This window comes from Pararge aegeria, chromosome 9, assembly GCF_905163445.1.
Source record: "Pararge aegeria chromosome 9, ilParAegt1.1, whole genome shotgun sequence".
NCBI lineage: Eukaryota > Metazoa > Arthropoda > Insecta > Lepidoptera > Nymphalidae > Pararge > Pararge aegeria.
This window is the reverse complement of record NC_053188.1, coordinates 12,860,161-12,886,043: the sequence shown is the minus strand read 5'-3', so window position 1 is coordinate 12,886,043 and position 25,883 is coordinate 12,860,161. Positions and strand designations below refer to the sequence as shown.

General features: G+C 34.4%; 1 protein-coding gene across 1 annotated transcript in view; it reads right to left on the bottom strand.

Moving 5' to 3' along the window:
• Nucleotides 1-25,883, bottom strand: part of LOC120626188 (acetylcholine receptor subunit alpha-like) — a 63,812-nt gene that overhangs the window by 29,974 nt on the left and 7,955 nt on the right. Inside the window, exon 2 of the mRNA XM_039893565.1 lies at nucleotides 2,642-2,796. Coding sequence (XP_039749499.1) covers nucleotides 2,642-2,796 — 155 coding nt within the window. The remainder of the gene's footprint in view (nucleotides 1-2,641; nucleotides 2,797-25,883) is intronic.

Here is a 25,883-nt window from a genome sequence, read left to right as displayed (position 1 = left end):
ACAGTTTTGCATTTATAATTTTGGTACATACAGATCTATGCATCTATTTAAATGATTGCGTGTGCGGAGATTTGTAGTCTGTTCGCACTTTGCGTATGGTTATTGTTTCTCGACTATACCGCAAGCAAAAATTTTACAATATTATTCATATATACAATATGTATTATCACCTCGTATTGTTTAGCTGAATTCTTTAATAAATTAATAATAAAATAATAAAAAAATCGTAGTATATATTAATGAATATTTAAAACAATACGAGATTATATTTATTATTATATATATTTATTATATAGATTATATTTATTATTTTATCATCTGTGAGTAAAATTATTTTTAAATTGTTTGTCAAATTAAGTTTACATGACGCTTTGTCAATGCTACGAGTATGTACAATTGTAATTGACGTGCATATCAGTCCATGTTTTTGTGTGTGTGCTATGTATAGAAACGTGTAATATGTTATGTTTTAAGTGCTCTTAATAAATAAATAAATATTATGATTACACTTTATTCTGTATTTTACGCAGCTACTAACTACCCTTTCATTCTTGAATTATTTTCGTCAAGGGTTGCCTGGAAGAGATTGCTTGAGCGATAGTACCGCCTTTGCATAACATATGTTTGTGGAAATATTATTTCGCTTTATTTACGTGTGAAGTAAAGTGTATCTATATCATCTGTTTTAAATAATTAAATCCTACTTACTTACCTTTTTGTAATATTGCCATAATTTAGAAATAATATTGCAATTTAAACAGACGGTCGACTGGCGCAATTGGCAGCGATCCTGCTTTATGAGTCCTAGGCCGTGGGTTCGATTCCCACAACTGGAAAATGTGTGTGTGATGAACATGATTGTTTTCCAGTGTCTGGGTGTTTATCTTTATATTCAATGAATTTATGTGTATTATATTCATAAAAATATTTAACAGCTATCTTAGCACCCATAACACAAGCTACGCTTACTTTGGGGCTAGATGGCAATGTGTCCTAGTATATTATATGTATTTATTTATATTTAATTGTTATCTGCTAAGAACAATGATTTTTTTATTGTTCGTGCAATTCATGCGTAACAAATAACCTGTTGTAATTTGTATGTTTATATATTTAAATATACGCAGGAGTGTTTATATTTATATGTGCTTTTACGTTAACTTACCTAATTAGTGATTAACTTTTGAACATTTCGAGTTTTTAAGACTCGAACTGCCTCTCTGTTTTCATAAATTTTAGAAATTTTAATTTTAATTATTTATTGGGTCTACCAGCGATTTTATATAAAAAAATATCCTTATTGTACTGACATGACAAGGGTACGCAAAAGTATTTAAAGGTAAACACTACAAGGTAATTTCGCTTATGAACTAATAATTCTAAAAGTGAGTCAAAATAAAGAAAAAAAAAGCAACAACGAAAGCCGAAATAAAAACAAACAGAAAAATTAAATACTCGTCAGTATTACGGATTTCTACGGGTACATATTGTACGGGTATATATCGTTATCTTATTTTATAGTTGAAACTATTTTTGTTTGAAAAAAAATATAAATAAAATGAAATAAAAAAATCATACAACAATTTATTGTTAATTGTATAGTATATATTACCAATAATTGTGCATAGATGCTATAGTAGTTCGTATTTTCAGTACCTATCTGATGACGGGTGATGCGCCGATGTGTGATTAACTTTCGCCAGTGTAATAACAAACCATCAATCATTAAACCTGGTATTTATATATTCCGAGTGATCAATGCAATAGCTATGATAGATTGCAACGCATTGACGTGAATGGCATGACTGCAGACGAATTCATAGTTTATTTATTGAATGTTGTCGGTCTAAAGTATTGGGAAATACCGTTTTATGTGCTTTAAGTTTTGGAGGTGGGCGTGATCACTGTTACGCAGTTTCATACTTTTACAGTGATCATCGTTTCATTCATTAGTGGTTAAGATATGTTATTGTTTACAAATAAATAAATAAAATAAAATAAAATACACCGTACAGGTTCTCCTGCTTTTCGCGGAGAATAACCAATTAAGCTTAAGTTTCATTGTATAAACCTGTGCTAAATAAAGCGGGCATAAAAACGAGGTAACTGAGGATCGTACGATTTCGAAAACCACAAAAATATCATGCAAGCAATTATTTTTAATATTGTAATATTAATTATTATATTTTTTTTTATATTATTAGTATTTTGTGTTTTTGTTTTTGAAGGAAAACAAACTGATTAAAAAACACTCATTATGATTATAAATTACCCTGTCTACGTTATAAAGAAACTACTTAGAACAAAGGGACGTTTTAAAAGTAGTTATCAGAAACTAAATCACATTAATGTTTACGCCACTCCATAAATAATTTTCCTCATACGGGTCAGAGTTCAAACCTGGACGTTAGTCAGATTTAACTAATGTTGTGGGTCAGCGAGCTTTCCAAAGTTAATATTCATTTTAACTCATTTACCTGTACCATCCTAGCATTTAGAACTACAAAAAGGTATCTAAAAGCAGCTAGTTTTTGACTTGTTAACACAAAATATTTTGCCTCGCATAGCTTCCATGTAGCCTCAGTTTTAAGTTCCGTAAAGCAAGAAAAACATAGTACTTATAGGCATGTTTCCATCTCACTTGTTATATAAAACGATATCAGGCCTCCAGATGTGGTCTGAGGGAACATGCAACATGTGCACGCCACCGTACTCTTTCGGCTCCCAGCGAAGCTTGTAGTCATACCAGGACTGTTCCACCCAAAGATTTGTTGTCATTATTTGATTCTTCAAGTTCTGAAACAAAATGATCGTTTTGTTGTATGCTATTTTTAAACCCCGACGCTAAACAAAGGGGTGCTTGTGTGTGTGTGTGTGTGTGGCTTAACTAGTGGAAATACTAGACTACTAGAGTGGAATAAAATACACTATTGAAAGTCGGAAGATTTAATATTTAGTTTTTTTAGTTTAATAGCATAAAATTAATTAGATAATATATTACAAGTCTCTCCGCAAAATATATGTATGTAGGTACCTGTGTTATTCTTGTATTTATTTCATTAAATGATAATAAGATTATGTTAGCACAGACTCTCCTTCTTCCTATTCTGGATTACGCTGACGCAAGCTTTGTTAACCTAACTGACGATCAGTTAAATAAACTTGAGAGACTTCAAAACATTAGCATTCGGTTCATATTTGGGTTACGTAAATATGACCATTTATCACAATTTCGCTCTCGTCTCAAGTGGTTACCTATTCGACTTCGCCGGAATTTGCACATTCTTTCTATTCTCTACTGTGTGTTGTTTTTTCCTTCTTCTCCACCTTATTTAAAGGAAAAATTTGAATTCGTTGGTCGCCCTGGTGAAGTTCTCCGTACTGCAAGGAAATTGATCTTAAGGGTGCCTTCACATAATTCATCTTTCTTCCACCGATCTTTCACTGTTCAGGCTGTTAAGCTTTGGAATGCCTTGCCTCTTGAAATCCGAGAGGCACAGTCTATTACCATTTTTAAAAAACTTGTCAAAGATCATTTTCTGTCTGCATCTGCGGATCTTTAACTTGCCTATTCCCTTCTGTTTTATTTGTGGTTTGACAATATTGTATATATTTATTTATTATTGATATTAATTATATAGGTATATATTAATTATTATCACTATCTATATATTTTATTGTAAGTTTGTTATATGTACATATTATATTTGTATATATAGGTTTATGCATGTTTATTTGCAACACAGTACAGTTAAATGCACCACCTACCTCTCTTCTTGAGCTGTTTTTAGCGCCTTTGGTTGCCTGGAAGAGATCGCTATGTAGCGATAAGGCCGCCAAAATGTATACCTTTTGTTAAATTTTTACTGTTAATTTGTTATGTTTATGTGGTGTACAATAAAAGTGTATTCATTCATTCATTCATTAAAATTTTTGCCTTACATTTCTGTAAAGTATCGCTGTACAATATATTTTTTTAATTTTCTTTGTATCCACTTCAACCTTTTACTTTCGAAGCGCGAAGGGATAATTTTTCTGTACTAAAAATTTTTCAAGAGGAAAGATGTGAAGATTGTGTTTGTAATCGACAAACTGAGTAAGGATCGGAATAATTATGCAGAGATTTTTCATACTCTGACCGGTGCTGCCAGTTGAAGTGACAAAAACTCCTAAATATCTTTTCCAACGTTCTGCCACGTTTATTAATGAGGCCCTAAATCTCATTAGATTCAGGGTCTCATCAACAACATTGGATCATTACCCAATGTTGCTGATTACTATTAATATATGCTATATATATTTACGGCTGATTGGCGCAGTGGTCAGCGACCCTGCTTTCTGAGACCAAGGCCGTGGGTTCGATTTCCACAACTGGACAATATTTGTGTGATGAACATGAATGTTTTTAGTGTCTCGGTGTTTATCTATATATTATAAGTATTTATATAAAATTAGGCATCTTTCCATCTCACATAAAATTATTCATCAGTTACTTTAGTACCCATAACACAAGCTACGCTTACTTTGGGACTAGATGGCGATGTGTGTATTGTCGTAGTATACCTATTTATTTATTTATTTTATTTATATATATATTTTATTTTAGTAATAATAAGATTTCAACTTAATATAGAGGTATTTGTAAAGCAAGCCAGAAAAAACCGCTGCTTGGCTGCGTTATCATAAGTACATAATTACATCAACATAAAGTTATAATTACATCGAGGCCAAGAATCATTTACTAACTTTTAATATTAAGCCCACAATAAAGCATTTCATGTCGACAATAATTAAAATAAATGTATATATATATATATATATATATATATATATGTAATATATAAAATTCAAAGGTACTTTTACTGCACAGTAAAAAAAAAGTAACAGAAGGATATTTAGGGAACGGATCCCTGTTCTTGAAATCTTTTTGAAAAACACTTTACGTGTATAGAAGTTTTATTTTTGTACCACATTGTGACCTAATTGACATGTATTTACAGCTTTCTAGTACTAAAAGGGTCTTAGCTAAACCTGCTAAGGATGGATAGACGGAAATGGCAAAAGTATCAGGTTTAATTCTTAAAAACGCAACTACGGTACCCTTAAAAACCCAATCTATATATCGAGGTCAAAGTGTCCTTTAACAATAAGGAGGGTTCAGCTTGGTATCTCGTTTCTGTAAAAAAATATCAAGATTTTGGACATAATAAATTATAATGCAATATTTTCTTTGATCTTTACCTACTCAGCAGTCCTTTGAGATTGATACACTCGATAGAAACTTTAACAACATGTCATTAATCACGAATATAATAATTCTCAAACCTACAAGATTCGGGTGCCGTTTCAAACTAGGGTATAAGAAGATAAAGGCTATTTCCATTGCGTAACATACTATATTAAATATGGTATTTCAGAAGGTTTTTCTTCTTTTTTTCGACGGCGTTTGTCTGCCTTATTCAGATGTTAGCATATTCGACGAAGTCCTGGTATCGCATTCTGGAACGGGTCAAAAGTTGATGTTTTTTTTCGGATTTCTGGACTCTAGGCTGAAACTCATCCTAGAGTCCAGAAATCCGGCCCCGCACCTTTGTTTCGGACAGCACCGTCGTTCCCGGTTATTTTAACTCATCATCATCATGCCAACCAATGGACATTCACTGCTGGTCTTTTGAAGGTCTGGTGCCTCTTAATCCAGCGGCTTCCTGCAAATCGCTTGATGTCATCCGTCCACCTCATGTGTGTCTACCTCGTGGTGGTTTACCAGGTGATTCCAGCACCTTCGGACCACAACGTCGATCAGTTCTCCGAGCTTCGTGGCCCACCAACTGGCACTTTAGCTTTGCGACTCTTTTAGCTATGTCGGTATGTGGATTTTAGCAAATCTCCTCATATGATCACTTAGAGATCCTCCAAGCACAGTTCTCTCCATCACCCGCTGAGTGACCCCGAGCCTTCTTTATTACTAACATGATAATATAATCGTAAAACCCACTAACAAGTATTGAAGCAGCGTGGTGAGTATATACTCTATAGCCTCGCATCTATGATAAAGTAGTACTGTGCCCAGCAACGGGACAGCAATAAGCTGATGATGATGATTCAACACCGCGTCACCCGACAATACAGCACAGAAAAAGACGCATTAAATTGGATGAGATAATTGTTAAGGACTCATAGCCTAGTGGTTAATGCTTCGGCTTCCCTTTTTGGGGGACCGAGTTCGATCACCCAAACCATTTATAATTTAAGTAACTAAAATATCACTGCTTTACCGGCGAAGCAAAACCTCGTGCGGAAACCTCCATAAGCCTCTTTGTGCGGAAACGATATACTCGTTTGTAACGCACGGGAGGAGATGCGCGGGGGGCCAGGCAGGTCGACGGGGACATCGCACGGTCGCGGCGGCGAGAGGCACTCGCAAACGGACCACCGACGACGCGATCAACGATTTTATAGACAATTGTTACCAACGTTGTTATACTCATTACAACCAGCTTTATATACAGTCAACTTAGTCATTAATATACACATCAAAGCGTGAGGACGCAAAAACTCGCCAACGTAACCTTAACAAAAGGCGTGTGAAGTCTATTCGCACGTTTCCAGCGTGATGGATTACAGAATAAACCCTTCTCGTTCTAAGATGAGACCCATGTCCTGTAGTGGTGGGTACTCCATACTTGGCCATCGTGGTGGACTACACACGAAACAGTTCTCGTTCTAAGATGAGACCGATGTCCTGTAGAGGAGTTTATCCACACTTGGCCGTCGTGGTGGACTACAGATTAAACCCTTCTCGTTCTAAGATGAGACCCGTGCTTTGTAGTGTTGGATATTCACACTTGGCCATGGAGGTGGACGACAGACTAAACAGTTCTTGTTCTAAGATGATACCCTTTAGTGGTTGATAATCCACACTTGGCCAACATACTGGTCACTGTTGGCAAAACTATATTGGATAGGTGGATAGGTACGGTTACATACTCGTAAGTTAGATTAGGTTACCCTACGAAAATATGCAAAGCCCGAATTGTTCTGTGTTTGTCCGTAGTCAAAATTTACATGCAACGTTCATCCAGAATGAGGTTAATTAAATACCGTATGTAAACGCAAAACTTTCTCTGTGGTGTGGCCATATTTTAATGATTCGGCTTAACCATGCCTCGAGTTACGGAGTTAAAACGACTAGATTTGTTGCGGTTACTACGTTTAGGAGATTTTAAAATGCGTATCATGTCCCGCAAGTTTTAGATAGCACTACAAAGTTAGGTGAGTTACTTTGAAAAGTTGCGCACGCTAGCAGAAAGCTTTCTGTAATAGCTTACTTTGGGAAGTTAACCTACTTCTAGAGATTATGAAAATGATGAAGGATCGACATCATAATGTCTTTAAATGGGTCGGTAGATGTTGCATTTTATAGTCAGGTCAACTAAAAAGTAATAACTCACTGCCACCATCTGTTATAATTGTCTTCTGGCTATTTCGTGTCGTCCATTACTTACTAAATGATGTCCACAACTTTTTCTGCTTCTTTCCTAGTGGATTATGTAGCGATAAAAAGGAGATATAAACAATCGACTTCATGAAGAAAATGACTTTCGAATGAAGAAACGGTCATAAATTAGTGATATCTGAAATATAAGCAATCTGAAATATAAAAAATTTAAATAAAAATAATAAGTCGTATTAAGTTGTTAGTTAGTTTGCATTATAAGTGATGAATTATTTATTATTTTTTAAAAACTTTAATCTCTTTTAAAATTTGTATGTAGCCCAATTTTTTAATATAAGTTTAGTAATTCGTGGACAATAATGTGAGTCTTGTGCTAATGCTATTTTATTTTTAGATGTCTTTTTTGTTATTTTTGTGCATGATTGTCTGTTGTCCCTAATAAATAAATAAATAAATAAATATCAGCATATCGTCTTAGGAAAGTACAGAAAACCTATGTGGGACTTTATTGTGTGTGTGGGGATTAGCTTTTATGACATATAATAAATATAAACAATATATAAAAAACACATTTAATACATCTATGTTACTATTGACGAATTTCTTAATGACAAGGTTGCCTGAAAGCAAGCTTTCATCGCTTTCATCTCACACAAGATAGATAGATGATTGTTAAATTGTAAAATTATAGAGAAACAGCTCAGTTTCTTACCGTCTTCTTCTCGGAAGAATCTGCTTTCCGAACCGGTGGTAGAGTCACTCCAAACAGGCATACTTGACGATTCAAAAGTGCCTATCTCAGGCCTACTTGAAATTAATTATGTTTTTTTTTAAATACGGCTAACCTTAATAGGTTTATACGTGAAACGCTTTTTCTTTCGTCTTTGGCTAATAACTACAGTCGAAACCTCCCACCAGACCAGGCCAGAAATTATTATTCTCATAACGACATACATATATTTCCAACGGTCCTTTTTGAGAGATTTGGGTTTACTCAATCATGATCAACCCTCATCCCTTAGACTTATTAATTCCCTACTACTGGGAATAGGCCTTCCCCTCTTATATATGTATATACTTGATGACCTTATGAGTGGAGGTTCCGAGCAGGAGCATTTATATATCTAACCCGATATGTGAGTTATAGACTTGAATTCGATGGATTGCAGTGTAAGTGTCGCAGAGAAAGGAAAATTATCTGCGAGTCGTATAGGGGCGTTTGGCTAAAAGTTTGTCAGAATATCACTTGTTCATATGTATAGAATAATATGTGGATGGATGATAAGCAGCCGTAATACGCGGTCCTCGTATATCACTGTTACGATACAGGGCTTTTGTATGGTCGTGAAAGGAGGGCTGACCCAGAACTGCAACAACTTGATTATATGATACAGAGTCAACTGAAAGGCATCCACAATGAAATAGAAGCGTGATACAGTATATCAAATGATAACCGTATTTTTCGTAGCAGCGTAACAAACTTCGATACGGATATGGTAATCTAAGAGGCCACGCATTTACATTTATGTTTGAGTCCCGCGCGCAGGCTTTGTCATTGCTCCTGAATTTTTATAAGGCTGCGTAAATATAATATATTGTATATATGTTGAGCGTTTAAACAAAACCTAGGAGTCGCTAAATGCCTAATGATTAAGCCGATGTGCATAAAAAAAAACGTTTCACCAACTCTTAGGTGATCACTATGGGTCAAAGGTGCCATTCAGAATTCTCAGAATGCCACATTCGGGCTATTCTGAGAATTTGATCTAAGTAGATAGGACTTTGTAATTTTACAAAGTTTGGCTTCTGTTGTCGGTTATTTAGATATAAATAGGTATTCTTGAGACCTAAGCCAACAATCCGGAAATATTCTGTCGGCGGAAGATAAGTATTTCTGGAATCTATCGCAGACGATCTTTTATTAATAAAAAATGCGGTCATTCATTTTACAATTGAATTAAAATCGCTTTGAACTAGAAATTACATTAGCAAGTCAATCCCTAAGCAACTATTGTACACGATTAGTGGCTCTGCACACGAGCCCATAATCACCCTACCTACGAATACTGTCATAAGGTGTTTTTCATTTTGTCTAAAAACCTCAAAAATCTGTCACACTGATTTTTGTAAATCCCTCGGCAACCATTAGTTTTTCCGGAATGAAAGTATACTATGGATACTCTGCCTATCCGTGAGATCACCTTTGGTCCCTACTAAAAATCTGTTTTGCAGTATTCCTTGGCATGGTGCTGAAAAACAGAGCTAAGAAGATGACCCATTGACCACAATGAAGCAACGTACATTTTAATTGATGATGTATTTTTTTCTCTTATTTTTAATCCCCATCGTAAAATCGGCGGGGTTTTATAAGTTTGACGTGTGTGTGTGTGTGTGTGTGTGTGTGTGTGTGTGTGTGTGTGTGTATATTTGTCTGTCTGTGGAATCGTAGGTCGAACGGACGGACCGATTATGATTTGTTTTCTTTTTGTGGAAGTATTCTATGAAATTACAAATCCAAGATAGCCACCGCCACAAAATTGCCATATTTCATATCCACGATGGCCGCCACCAAAAAATTACGAATTAAATTATTTTCAAAACAGCAAGTTGCAGCTGATGCTGAGTGGGTGACCTTTATTTTATTTTAAAATTTATAGTTTAAGTCTATGTTTATGGTATTGGGCCAAATAAAACACTTTTTTTAATATAATTTATTACATTATACGAGTTTTAATATATATTTTTTATTTTGTACTCTCACAACTTTTCGCACGTTTGCGACCATGGCATTCTACTCACTAAAGCATGCAACTAAGTACCTAAGATGTTGTGCTAGCAATGCGACGGGGTCGCACACTTAGACACATCTCGATGCACCCAACATTTAGGAACTTCTGATTAATTATTGACTGTCTAATATCCGGCCTTTAGCGACTAAAAACATAGTTACGTTGCACTCAGGACTTGAGCGATCAGTAAGTAGCTTAAACGATTACACGATATTTTATAGGGACTCTTAAAAATGTTCATCAGAGTAAAATATAAGTTACAAAGTTTGGAGATCAATTTTCGCTTTTACCACCTAAGTTTGCTAAAGAATATTAATCCAGCGGCACGCCTCTAATTAACTTGGCCCTGTGTTTTAATATTATGTAGGTACTTTCGTAATCACTTGATACTGTAATAACTGAGTGACAATTTTTTATCTGTGCTGTGTATGCCACTAAAATATTATTTATCCTATGTAATTGTTGCTTTATTATGGTAAATAATTTTAAGAGGTTAATTTTTTAGGCCAGCTGTCTAAGAACTTATGTAAGGCAATATAAAACATAGCACAAACATTATATCTTATGTTATGAATATAAGTTCTGTTTAATACACCCACTTTCACAAACACGCACACACACAGCCCCATGCAACCACACACCCACACAGACGCACACCCACGTACACACAAGTATACATGCACATAAAACACACAACACCCAACTCACACGGACCCAACCACAGATAGACACACACACACAATACATTGTTATTAAACCAACCAAGGTATTATACCAACATCAGAACTAAATGGACAACATAAAGTATCCTCACAAATAAAATGTAGTAACAATAAAGATGGCTCTTCATATTGTATTACTTGATATGTAGATTTTATTTCAAACGTCTAGTCTATCATCAGTCTGCTATTAAATCATCATGTAATTTTCGCTTATGTGTGTGTTATGTGTATATCATTGTTATGCAATATTCCCTTGTTCTTGTTTGTGTAAAGGCATAAATAGATGTTTTTGGTCATCATATTATCTTCTGTATACTGCACGTCTTCACCATACTTTTGCCCGTGACATCGTAAGAGTTTACTTTGTTTTTTTTATCCCGCAGTAACATTTTATTATATATGATGATGTACGTACGTATCAAATATAAAATACCCACTTTCTACTATTTTTACAAGTTTTGTGATTGTGTCTGCAACATATTTAAATTTTATCTAACCTGAAGGCACAAATTCTTTTTTAGGCTATTCCCGGAATGGCACCTACGTAAAATACACAAATAGAAATAACTTTTCACACGAAAAGGTAAGAGAAAAGGGGAAGCAAAGAATGTGGAACGTGAAATACGGTTACTATAGTATTTCTAAGTGTATATACGAGTAAATATTTAATTTAAGAGTACCTACTATATTTTACGTTAGACAGGTTCACATGAGTGACCATTTTTTTTCTAGGGATGTTCTAGGGATAGCCACATTAGACACAATGAAAACTACTTTTAATAGTAGATATGCATATACAAAAGAAAGAGGTGAGTGACTGACTGATCTATCAATGGGCTAAGAAGAAGCCCACGACAAACTTAGCCGGGTGTTCTTTTTGTTACCACCATCTCTATCACATTGGCATTTAAATATATTTAAGAAGCAACCTGGTTAGAGCAATTGTTCTGTATTAAAACCGCGCCGGTAGTGGGTTACATTAGCATCGCAATATTAACTCTTATTCAATTGAATAGTTTTCCGTCAAGGATATTTATCTATACGTATAATAAAACTGTAATTGGAAGATTTCTGTACATATTTACAATATATTTTGAAAATTTTGACCGGGGGATGCTTTATAATAGATACTGAGTCCAAACAGATATTTATTTAATTTTTGTCTACTGAACGGAAAACTACTGAACGGATTTAAATAAAATTTGGTATCAACGTATACGATACTTTTTATCCCGCTAAACAATAAGTTTTCTCCGGGAAATAGGATGAAATTTTTAAACAATTTTACTTCATATCTCCGTTAAATTTGCACCCATTTTAATAATTCTTTTTTTTTTTGACAGTTTTTACTACCAGGTGTGAGAATAGATGTATGGATGGATTTGGCGATTTTGGCAGAGATACCTACAATTTAGTCTGCAATTGCTCATCGGCTTATTTTTATCACAGAAAAGCAAACAGCTTCTACAGGATAGCATCGCTGTTTTTCCGCATTTATTTTTCAAAATCCGCGGAACTATCGAATCGAATATTATAAAGCTTTTAAATTATTTTTGGTTGAACCAAACATAATTTAAAAGCTCTATAATAGCAATTAGGGCTATATAACAGAAATGGTGCAAAAAAAAATCCTTTTTGAGAGATTCTGATGCGTGCGATGCGTGAACGGTAAACGTTACGCCAAACGACGGAAGTATGTAGTAAGTATATCGGAATTGTCGGAATTGTTGTTTCTTTAAAGTTCTATAAAACAGCAGACTCATTCGAGGACGAAGACGCGCGGGTCCACTAGTGTAGTTATAAAATACTTTTTAATTCATTCCAGTCGGATATTTAATTCAGATGTTATCGCGAGTTTAAAAATAATAAGGACAATTCTGATTTAAAAATATCTCTAGAACTACGCCTAAATTGAATGTAAAAAAAAACGTAGACGATCGCAGGCAACATCTAGTAATTTTGTAATAGTACTAGTAATTCGAATCATTATTATGATTCTGATTCTAGCGCTCGGTCTTTCTGGTATTGTTACACATCAACAACGGACTGTCTAATTCGGTGTTCTCCGGCTAATGCATGGACGTAGCGTGAGAAAGGGTAGAACAATGCATTACAAATCACGCGCGAGAAAAGAACAACATAATATTGCTATCCTTTTTTACAAGTAACCCTGGCTGGGAGAAGCTTTGCGCTACTTTAAGACCTAACAACATTATCTTTACCGAACAGGTATGTTTGTTTCTCTCCAGTAAATCTTAGTGTAATGCTGCCTCACATCATAGAGTTTATTACTCCGTTATGTGAGACAACATCGCATGATGCGTGTGTGTGTATATTGTTGTGGCAGTCCAAATGGTATAGTAATTTTACATGTTCACTTCATAATATAGTTTTATAAGCATTCATTCATTGTTCAAGCTACTGAACTGTGGAATGCACTCCCAATAAGCATACGACAGTCAAGGTCACTAGACATATTCAAAAATGCTGTTAAAGCCCATTATCTTGAACAATAAAGACGACAGTGATTAACTCTTACTCATATTTAAGTATGTTTTAGTATATGTTAGTTTATTATTTTTTATATTTATTAGTATTAATATTTTATGTGTGTAATCTTGATAAGTATTAGTGTGTAATTGTTCGTAAGTATGTATATAATAATAATACACCCCACCAATCGGTTTCCCTTGGTTTTCCTAATCCTAAGGTTGCCTGGAAGAGATCGCTACTAAGCGATAAGGCCGCCCTTTGTATCCTACTTTTTAAGTTTATTTTTGTTGTGTCCATTGTTTTTTTTGTTTACTATTTGTGGTTTACAAATAAAGTGTATAAATAAAAATAAATAAATATTGAATGTTTGAATGAGTCCAAAGTAGTGGATTCGATTCCCACAGCTGGAAAATGTTTATAAAATTATTCATCAGTTATCTTTAGTGTTGCCCAAATGCAAGAACAAGACGAGACTTAGCCAGTCTTGGTCTTGGTCTTGCGCCAATACACCTGGTCTTGGTCTTGGTCTTGGTCTTGCGCTCCCAGTCTTGGTCTTGGTCTTGGTCTTGCAGCAAGAGTCTTGCAAGTCTTGCAATTACCTATTAGTCTATTACTATTTATTAAAGTTTACTTTAAATCTTAGAAAAACGTATTAGAATTGGAACATTGTGAGCTTGAATTAACATAGCCATAGTAAAGATCAAGCAGATTAATAAATAACTGAAGATTTGATAAGAAATTCGAAAAATCAACTGACCTATATGTCGTTTTCCATGGAAGTAACTGTTTCTTAATAAACATTTATGATTTATAAGCTTACATTTGCTAAAACATGTAAAAAAACTAATTAATTACAATAACTTGACTGTATTTTAAAGAACAATACTTATCTGTCTAGAAAGAGATTGAACCCTCAACTTATAAGAAATTTAATAAAAGAGTTTTACGATTTATCATTTATTTGAATAAAAAATAAAATACAACACAAATCAACAGCTTTATCATTAGGTTATGATACTTTATATCAATTCTTTTGACCAAGAATTAATACAAAGTAACCATCTGGCTGACTCATCACTTAACCTATTTCTATGTTTTCTAATTACTAATGATGCTTTAGAAAATAACCTCTCAGCAGGTACTGAAGTTGCAGGTATTGAGAGAAAATCACGGGCCATTTTCGATAAAATCGGATACTCTGTCTCATGCGTCCTCCACCAATCTAAAATCACCAATCTGAAACTTATTTATTCTTTGGAACACCTGTAGGTACTCTTAAAATTCGAAATTATTTTGCATGAATAGTGTCAAATGTTATGATTTCGGCGCGGCGGCAACGATTGTTTTAGATTTCAAAAGAAGCCGCCGGCGCGTGTATCATAACCATGTACTTCCGAAAAGCGGCAAATTTCTTTGAGAAGTAAGTACAAAACCTTTGATGCCGCATTATCAAAGTGCCGATGGTTAAAACATAACTATGCATGCACTCAGTTTGATTTTAATAGATATTTTTTTATTCGCTATGTTTATGGTATTAGTCGTAATGCGCATAGGTCCAGTTTTTCATATTCTTTGATATAGTTTTTTGCGTCTCATAGAATTCCTAAGCGTACCTACCTACCTATACACCGAACTGTTACACCTAACTACTCCGTGAAATAGCGCTAAGTCCTAGCTGCAAGACGCAAGAGTCTTGCAGGCTATGTCTTGTTCTTGCTCAAGTCTTGCACGGTCAGTCTTGGTCTTGGTCTTGCTAAAAATACGCGGTCTTGTTCTTGGTCTTGGTCTTGCAAAAACGCAAGAACAAGACCAAGACTGCAAGACCAAGACTGAATTTGGGCAACACTAGTTATCTTAGTACCCATAACACAAGCTACACTTACTTTGGGGACTAGATGGCGATGTGTGTATTGTCGTAATGCATATATTTATTTTATTAACTTTGGTTTAAATAATTTAGGTATAAAGAAGTATAGATAGTACTACAAAAAAATCTAAATAAATAAATAGGCAGTGGCGTCGAGGGAACGTGACGGCCAGTTGTGCCATTTACCGTGACGGCAAACAAGGCAAGGTACAATTTTTTAAGTCACTATACATCTGAAGGCACAGTGTGAATTCCACTAACCTAATTATTACCGTCATATAATACAGAAACGCTAAAAGCCGTCTGCCATATTTCACTCCGTATTTTATTCTTCTCGGAAAAATAGCTTTATTTTTGTGACGTGAAGGAGAAAAAACAACGGAAAAAATTGCATCGGAGAATGAAGATTGAAGAGTACCTCGTCCCCGTTGCATCGACCTCGATATTTCTGAAGACGCATCATTAATTTTATACTGATAGCCTTGCATCACATTCTCCCTTTATGGATCATGTTTATCGCGCATAAGTAATGGTATTCTTCTTGTAGGTGCAAAGTTTGAAAAAAAGGACAGTTTTGAAATAGAGAAGATATATTTTTACAACACTATATATGGTACAAAAACCTAGTTAAGTTATAATCTAAAGCTATAACTATTAGGTAAGTTTTTATTTTCCGTACGATTTTGTGAACTGTATGGTTTTTTTCAACTACAATTTACACACATAACCCTTTGACTGCCCTTGAACACCAGATTAGAGAAAATTCTGAAATAATAAATTCCCAATTGCCCCTGTCGGGGATTGAACTCGGGACCTCTCACATAAAACCACAGCGATCACCGCTGCGCCAGGAAGGTCGTCAAAAATGATAAAAAAACTGATTAAACGGTTAGTTGCGTGGTTTCCTTGTGTGAGCATTGACTTGGTCAAACCAGTTAAAGATTGGTTTGAAGCTCTAATCGTATTTACTCTGTAAGTTATAGTAGGTAAGTTTTGTAAGTTATATCGCTCCTAAATCCTGAAATTGAAATGATCAAGTCATAATTTGAATTCAAACTACTTTGTAAATTTTAGCCTTTTTTATCAAAGTCATTGACTATTAATGTAAGACTTTGCGGTTTCAATTTGCTCTGACTTGGACTCCGCGGCATGGTGAGCAAATAGTAATTTTTAGATACACGTGGTTGGTTTAATAAATACTTATAACCGTCCACAAATAGTTACCACTTAAGAGTTTGTGAAACGTTTTTTTCTATAGACATCGCCTGAATTATTAAGCATTCGTTTAACGCGATGGGTAAGTGCAAACGGGCATAAGGCCTGTAGGACATTAATAAGGCCGATGTTTGTCAATCTCTATACTTATAGTTTCCTTTCCGCTCTGCACTATCAAAGACCTTAATACAGCTCTTATAGTTTTACTCGGGGATTAATATGCCTGTGGGGCTGTTAATCAGCTTGAATTCCGATATAAGAAGCTTTGATCAAGGTCGTGCTATTTTTTCGGTGTTACTTTGCGGAAATCCATAATATATTATGAAATTTAAGCTTAATTAATCATTCTAAAGTCAACATCTCCTGAGGATGCTCCGGTTTCGGACGAAACGTGCGTAGAGGGTACATTGCCGAGGATCTGTTTGGTGTGGAGTATACGGATTGAAGTAATTATAAATTACACCATACAGATTCTCCTGCTGTTCGCGGAGTATAGCAAGTTAAGCTTAACTTTCATAAATTGAATTTAATATTCATTAATTAATAAAAAATAAATAAACTACGGCAATACACACATCGCCATCTAGCCCCAAAGTAAACGTCGCTTGTGTTATGAGTACTAAGATGACTTATGAATATTTTTACGAATAATATACATAAATACTTATAATAAACGTATGAACACCCAAACACTGAAAAACATTCATGTTCATCACACAAACATTTTCCAGTCGTGGGAATCGAACCCACGGCCTTGGACTCTGAAAGTATGGTCGCTGCCCACTGCGCCAGTCGGCGTCTGATGTGTATTGTAATGATATTTTACATTTTTACAGTAGGAATCTGTCTTGTGTTACAGTAAATTTATAAAGTGGGTAAATAATTAAACTTTTGATAACTATAACTTCATATTTGCCAGATATTTATGATAATGACATTGAGTTGGTGGGTATTTTGATATAAATACGACTGCATTATCGATGCACCTCAGTCCTACATAGACTCGAACGATGCAAAGATACCTAACGGTGTCTTAGTCGTTTATCACATGCTTTTAATGGGTTTGCATTTTTCCTGAAATAAACGATAACAAAAAAAAAACAGTATCACGCGTATAGTTTCCAAGCGGTGTTTGAACTACTTCTAAGTGTTGTTTGTAGGTGTACCGAAGGTGGCTCAAAATCTTAGAGGTAAATAGCCTGTTTCGAGCGTGACACGTATTCCGGTAGGCAAACTATTATACTAATTGTGTCACGAATTTTTAGTCTCGAAAGCTAGGTCGATACCGTGGAACGAAAAACTTAGCAACTGACAAGTTTCTAGCTTGTCGTTTATAAATACGGACCAACCGATCTCCGTTGGTCTGGGAATAGATTGTGATATCGACAAGCATTATGACTTTTCCGTTGCAGCGCTAACATTGTCAAAAATTTCGAGGTCATCGTAGCCAATAATAATATTTTCTCAGCATAAGACCACAGCTATATTCAAGTTGTATTCGAAACCACTTGAACATAACGTGGAGATAAGGTATCTAAGGTATTAGCGACAGTGTAAAAACCATTTACAAAGTGTAAATTCAAACCGAAATATTACTTTAAATACTTTAGAGGTTCATTATTAACTGTCTCTAAGAACCATCTGTGAAACCGAAACGCTATCGTGTTTTAGAAAATTTGATTTTTTTAATCCTTCTAATATTTGACTCCTGTCACTTTATTACGGTCGGTATTTTATCTTCAATAGGGTGTTTACTTAACACTTATTTTGAATTAGTTCGTATGGCAAAATTTGCTTCTTTTGATTTAATATTTTTACTTTTTTAGGTTGAATCCTTATGAAATATTATTACACGTAACCGTCGAAATTCGGTTACACGTTGTATACACTATTTCCAATAAAGTACATAATATATACTAATAAAACGTTCATCTAAGTACAATAATATTCAGGAACCTGCTGATACTTCTTGAGTATTATTTTATAAGTGCCCTTACTATTCCGGTTATATACCGGTTAGCTTAAAGTTGTTTTAATTCGAAACCTCGTGGTCTCACAAAAACGAAGAGGTTAGTAAGTTCATCACATCGACCCATTACCGTTGAAGCAAGTGATATTTTAATTGCTTAAAACGTACCTAACTTAGAATAGTTAGAGATGCGTGCTGAGATTCAAACTAGGTCCCTCGTAAGCCGAAGTTCTTTCCACTGGGCAATCACCGCTTACTTATGTTTAAGTACAGAAATAGTGAAATGCAGATAAACCGATTTCATAATACGTGTACCAACAAAATATTTTTATATAAATTAACCAATTTAAAACTAAGACAGTAAATAAAAAATGCAGAAACAACTAATCGGTACAAATGAAAAAGGCGCATCGCATAGGTTTTCATTTCCTTCTTTGCAATCCGTTAAAAATGGGACCAAGATACCGAAAGCTACTTGTTCTAACCCTCGCCTCGTCATCGATTTTAAGCGACCATCCAGCGGCATTCCATAGACTATTCGTAGCTATTATGGATACTTTCATGAATACGTGAATTTGTTTAGATTTGTATACTTGGTTATTCAACCGTATATAGCTTTGTTGATTTAATAATTCAATAAGTAGTAAGTTTATGGTGCAGAATTTCTATAAAAAAAATCTCGTGCGATATAGCAGGTTCGTGAATAATCTATTATTGCGAGTGACTGTCAAACTATTAGGTTTTTTAGTTTGATTTCAGTCAGAAATAGCGTTAAACATGTTTGCAACTGGTGCTCATTCCGCTCATAACTCATTTAACTTTCAGATTTTATTCAAAAGTATACTAACAGATATTTTGATGTATTAATACGTGTTCCGCAAAACCGTGTTAAACAATTTTGCAACATGGGATTCTAAACTTATTTTGTTGAAGGTAATGGATCTGAAGCGGAACCTAGTGGTTAAGACTTCGGCAACATTTAAACAATTCAAATATCCTGCATACCTGAAAGTTCTCCATAATGTTCTCTAAAGCGTGTGGAGTCCACGAACCAGGCCCGGTGCGGACATGGTACAAACCCTTCTCATTGTGATAGGGAGACCCGTGCATTGTAGTAGGCCGATAATGCGTTACTATGATGATGATGACAAACAACAAAAAAATTGTAATTATATGTAGTAGAAGAGGACGAAAAATCTGTCAGATTTTCCTGAACACTTCGACTCGGTTTTAGATTAGTTATTTGTAATTACGAATTTAAAACAAAATAACTCGCCTTACTTACAATGATTTATTTCTGAACTATTCTGCGATATAAATAGGATGCAAAAAAAACCTACCTCTAGACGAGATTGGTATCTTAGTAGAGAAGCGAATACAGGTGAAACTGTAACTGGAGAGAATCTGTAGGTGCCGCGAATTTTCTATTAGCGTATTTGAACGCGCACATGTTAAACATGGGGACCATTGATATTGAAGGGACCAGCTTTAAGCATCCGTATATTCCAATCACTCAATCCTAGCTCGTATCCATAAACATAGAGATTGCATTTCCGCTGTTTTTAAACAAATTCATCCCCTAATTTTTTTTTTCTCCCAGCCGTTTTAAAATAAATATTATTTGATATTAATAACCTCGAGATTGCCTGAAGTTAAGGTATTTTATGTGACCTTGTAACTCGTACGCTGTGCAAATACAAATATCCTGAAACTCAAGTAGACATATCCTCCAGACTCCCCTGAAAAGTCAGGCCTGCTTGGTTGTTGTCAGTATATCCCAAATTATGTTTCATGATAATAAAATAATACACCTTACAATCTTTTTTATATAAATTCACTATACATTGATTATAATTTCTACAATTGATTAATATATATGATTAATATATATGTAAATTTTTGATGTTAACGAAAGTGAAATAATGCCCAAATTTTCTCGATTGTAACTCTTACAAGCATTCCGGGAATATTGTAAGAACAAATCTTCCTACCGGAACCTGCCAAGGCATTTTCTTTTCTTTGAAAACATGAAAATAAAAAAATGTTTCTTAAACACGATGCATATTATAAGCTACGGAATTTCTTAGTCAAAAAACTTAATTGCAACGGTTTTAATATTCTTTATTTTGCAATTAATATTTGTAATAATAAAAGTCATTAAATTATAAAGGTTAAAGTTTGTTAATATATTTTCTGTTTGTGACTCATCAATGGCTGAAAGGAAACCACTTATATAAAAGTGTTTGCGCTGAACTGTTCTAGCGGTGTAACGAAAAACCTTTTACGTTCGCCTAAACCTATCGGTACATGTTGCAAGTTCACAAGGGTCAAAACTTTTATGAGGAATAAAGGTATTAGGTACTTATTTTCTGATATAGCGATATATCGAGCGATTCGAGCATTTGCTGTATACCGCCAGGAGAAAATAAAAAATATACAAAAGTAGGTCAATTTAATAGTATCAACTATTTTAAAAAGTAATAAATAAACAGTTTATTCCTCGTCAAATTTTTCATTTATTTATTATTATTATTATTATTTTCGGGTTTCATTTACATAACATTTGTTATTAAAACGTTCCTTGATACAGAAGTTATTGGGCTCTGATGGACGGATGGACAAAGTGTAATTTCGCCCAAGTTTCACGTCGATCATGCTTCGTTCGGTCATTACTAGATAATTTGCTTGCGCTCTGTGAAAATATTGATGCTTTTGCACTCTTGACCTTATTCGAATCTTTTTAATATCAGTTTTGCAACCACGTTACTATTTAGTAAGGTTTTATTTGCAGAAAACTGTCATTTCGTATATTTACGATAATATTTTAGTGAGAAATTTCGTATTTTCATCTCACACAATCACTACACTTACCTATTGATAAAAGGGCTACGGAATTTGTATATTTCATCACACTTACTCGTAAATTGGATCTTATTATATCGCTTTAAGACTCAAATTCATAACTGACTTGACAAACTACAGTAGTACTTCAAATAAATGAATCGGTGCCAATATCTTTTTAAATAGTTAACAAGAAAAGTACCTAGTAATTTGCTACATCTTAATTGGCGCCTACTTAAAAATCTAGTAGAAAATATTTTATTTCCTGCTTTTCAGCTTTTAACAAAGTCGGTTTTTTTTTTATAAAACAATATTTTTTCAAGCTTTTTTGTAATAACCTTTTACAAAAAATTGCTTTTCCCGAAGCTGCGTAGATAATGGTTGAGGAGCTAGCTCATTTATTGTTAGGAGCATCAATCGCTTATCTACTATATGTACCATAATCAAAGCGCAACCTGTGTTTTACTAATTATTGTATAGTTCCGGTGGCAATCTATAGTCTTCATCATTAGTGTCACTTGACCAAATAATGCTTTTAAAAAAAATTACAAATAACTCCCGAAATGCTCCAAGATCCCTCCAATATATCTTCACCAAATTAGAATGGGACAACCTGTGACGTATTATAAACTAAACAATAACAGAATCATCAAAATCGGTTTATGATTAGCGGTGTAATCGCGTAGCGAATATACGAAAGAAAAACATTTAGTCGAATTTGAGAACCTCCTCCTTTTTTTTAGTCGGTTTTAGAAGTCTATTTATTTGTCGCAAGAATTTTGAAAAACGCGGTCTGAAACCCCCGTGCAGTTATTATAAAGCGTTGCGCACGCGCACAATATTGCTTCGAGTATAAAGATCAATGTAGCAGACTGAGATCATGAAGTACTATTAATATTTCGTTTTACAGTTGCGTTATTTAAATAGATGTTCAACCATACTTATATTATTAATGAAAAGTCGTGTGTGTTTGTTTGCATAATTAAGGCGTACCTATTTCTTAAAAAGGTTCATCAACACAAGGCTTACACGTAAAAGAACCCATATAGCGATGAACATAATCTACATTCTAAATATTCCAGAAATGTACTAAATATATTATAACTTCGAATAATATGCATTGATATTCAAAATGTAAGTATTCAAATACCACCAGTGTTTGTTATTTACATTTTGCGCTTTCGATGAATACAAACGATGCATATTATTCTGAAACACGGACGGGCCATACTTCTGCAGGGCTAGCATCACCGACACGAAAAATATATTTTGACAATGATAATAGAATAGAATAGAAAAACTTTATAGCACCACAACACAAAAGGAACAACACAAGGACAACAGTAATAGTACTTAGTAACAGGGTGCAAAGGCGACCTTTATCACTGTAAGCGATCTTTTAAAGGCTACCTGCTTGAAAACGAAAAAGATTGAGATTATATACAAGAATATTGCTAACTCAATTTCAATCGGAATTTACTGACCAGTTTCTAGAAAGATTTGCCATCCTTTTCTTAATATTCAGTTGCCAAAGTCTAACTGCTTTTCAACATTATATTATTTTATATAATATCGTATATATTGCTTTTCAAGATTATATACGACTTTTGGGCTATTAAGCTAGTAATAAATAAACTTCCACCACGCTTGTCCAGTGGTGGACTCCTACGCCTTCACGCCTGAGAGATATTTAGTCAGCTAGAAACTTCGATTATATCGATTTGTCGATGCCAAGTCGATATAATCCGCGACATATCCGCGCAATGGCCTTCTTGGCCCCGTTATGCTAGCCCTGCTGCAGTGTATACGGGTTTCCCGAAACTTTTTTCGCTTCGTTACTGGTATTGTGTTCCGAGCACAGCGACCGAGAAACCGTCATTACGTAATCAACAAAATGAGTATTGTAACAGCGACCGCCGCGCCGTTAATCCTATTCCACACCTAAAACGTTTTGCTGGTATATTTAACGTGTATTTAACCAGTGGTTACCCATTATTGTTATTTAGGTCTGACAATATAGTTACGAGCTAGGGTTTAAGGATCGAGATGACATCACGGATGCCTGCACCTGGCACACTTATCTTACCTTCCTTTCTTACCATACCTTCTTATTTGCTGTGACTATTTAACGTACCGAAATATTTTGTGAACGCCAGGGATTTATTTTATTAGTCTCAAAACGATTTCGTATCAATTTTATGGCGCTAAAATCGTACAACCCAAAAAGTTTATAGCTTCTTAATTTAAATACCTTTTATATATCCTGGACGAAGCGCGTACCACTTGTACGCTTGTGTGAGAGCACTTTCTCTTATAATATTAGTTGGAAGATTTAATGATGTTTTCGCAAAAAGTGATTTGAGCAACAAACATGGTTGTGCGCGATAAGGATCAAAATAATATCTACTTAATTTACTTATTTGGTACCATTTTTGTCTTAATTTTTTTTTTTCTGAGTATTTTCCTGCGCCATTTCGATGAGTTTTATGTTTTAAGTAGCCTGTGATATTATTCTTAGTTTTCTTTGTTGAAGGTTTGAGGAATGAGTTATTTTGGTTACTAACATAATAATCCGGGGATTGGGTAATTTTATTTTATATTGCGTTCTCCAGTCGCTATACGTAATTTAATTGTAAAGTAATATTTTCTGATTCACTGATTTCAAAAAGCAACTTATATTTGTGACATTCAAAGCATACGGAAATATTGGGTTTGTTTCTGAGGCATAAGATACCTACCCTCAAACCTCAAACCTGCCTTATCTCAGTAGCACAGTCGTCAGCCACATAGCATAACTAGCAAAAATATACGATGATTGTGCACAAAAGAAATGTTCTAAAACGGAAAACACTGAAAGTGCAGATATGATTGAATTTTGGATGAACTTGGCAAACGGAATTCTTATAAGCTATTCCTTAAATAAGCAAAGATAACCAACCACCCTTCAATCAGTTATATACCTTGCATCCTTTCATTTCAATCAAATCTTTACTTATATAAGAAGCGCGATAGTGTGTTTTGTTGATTTTATGTAGCAAGGGAACGTTTTTTTAGCATATGAGGAAGTTTATAGGCCAATACCTTTCTTAGGCTGCTTTTAACCTAAGAAATAATTCTCGGTTCCTATGAAATATATAAAGCTCTCATCCCCAAAAACCTAATATAGGTACGTAAACAAAATAGTAATTGTTTACCCTTTCTTTACGCAACAACGTTCTCAATATCAAATCAAATCTTTTACATAAATATCCAAGCCGAGTAGTGCTAGATGGAAATAAAAGTGATTAAAAAGGTACTTTTTATTTACTTAAACTGAATTCGCTTCTATTCACCCAAGCCTTTGAAATATAGTCCATTGTACCTCCACCATTGCAACCATTATCAATATCTAGTTGAAGAATCTGGCCGTTTCTCATAATAAAGATTTTTATCATTAGGTACCGTTGGAGTTCATTAACTAAAACCCGTATTGAAGAAGCTTGGTAGTTAAAAATATAGATATATCCCTATCTTCTGTTTTTAAACTTACCTATTTAGTTAAGTTTTGTGCATGTATGTGCTGTAAGGTCAAAAACTGTAACCCTTCCACTATATCCCATAGAAAAGGACAGCACTATTTTTAAACATGTAAAGTTTTTTAAAAGATTTGGTTGCAACGGGACTAACAAGTTCAGCTGATGGGTATTAATTTCGGGTGCATATAGTATTTAGGTAGATACATAGTTATTGGATACATATCATACATAGATATATATATATAGATGAGATACATAGTTATGGATAGGCCAGCGCTTGACGACAATCAAGCCGGTTAGAAAGCAATGAGGAGGTCTAGGTTGGAGCACGCCTGCCTAGAAAAAGCCTATAGATATATTATACGTGGCAGGAAACACGGTTGCCGGGAGGGCGTTCCACATCATAGCGGTACGTATCAAAAACGTGGATAAAAATCGCAAAGAAATGTCGAGTTCATAAAAAATAATTAAGGATTTGCACTTCAAAAAACCGTTCTAAAAAAGAACCCTCCGTCTGCCTTTTTGAAAGTCGGATAACAGGAACGCTTGCACAAAAGCCTGCAAAACTTATAATTATCAAACTTTTGGAAAGTAAAAAGAATTGATTGCGTCTGTAATCAAAATTTGAAATCTGAGATACTTAAACACTTAAATCTTGTTTAATTGTTGATCGTTATTTTATTGAAAGTTTTTATTTTAATTATACTGTTCCACAGGCAGTTTTTTTTTCGTTTTCTTACATTTTGTTTAGTATATTAGCCTGTATATTAAGGCGATAGGTACACCGCATGTTTGTGAATTTTTAATTAATTCTCTTACATCTTTCCTTCGTACGGCTCTACTGTACTTCATTTCGCACGCACGGGTCTAAATCTTGAAAATCACTCCGAGAAAAAGGTTTTAACGAGCTCTTTGGCGCACCGATTGGAGTAGTGGAGAGGCGGACTATTTAATAATAAAAATTATCATAATTATCATATATATATATTTTTAAATCGTTTACCGTACATTAATAA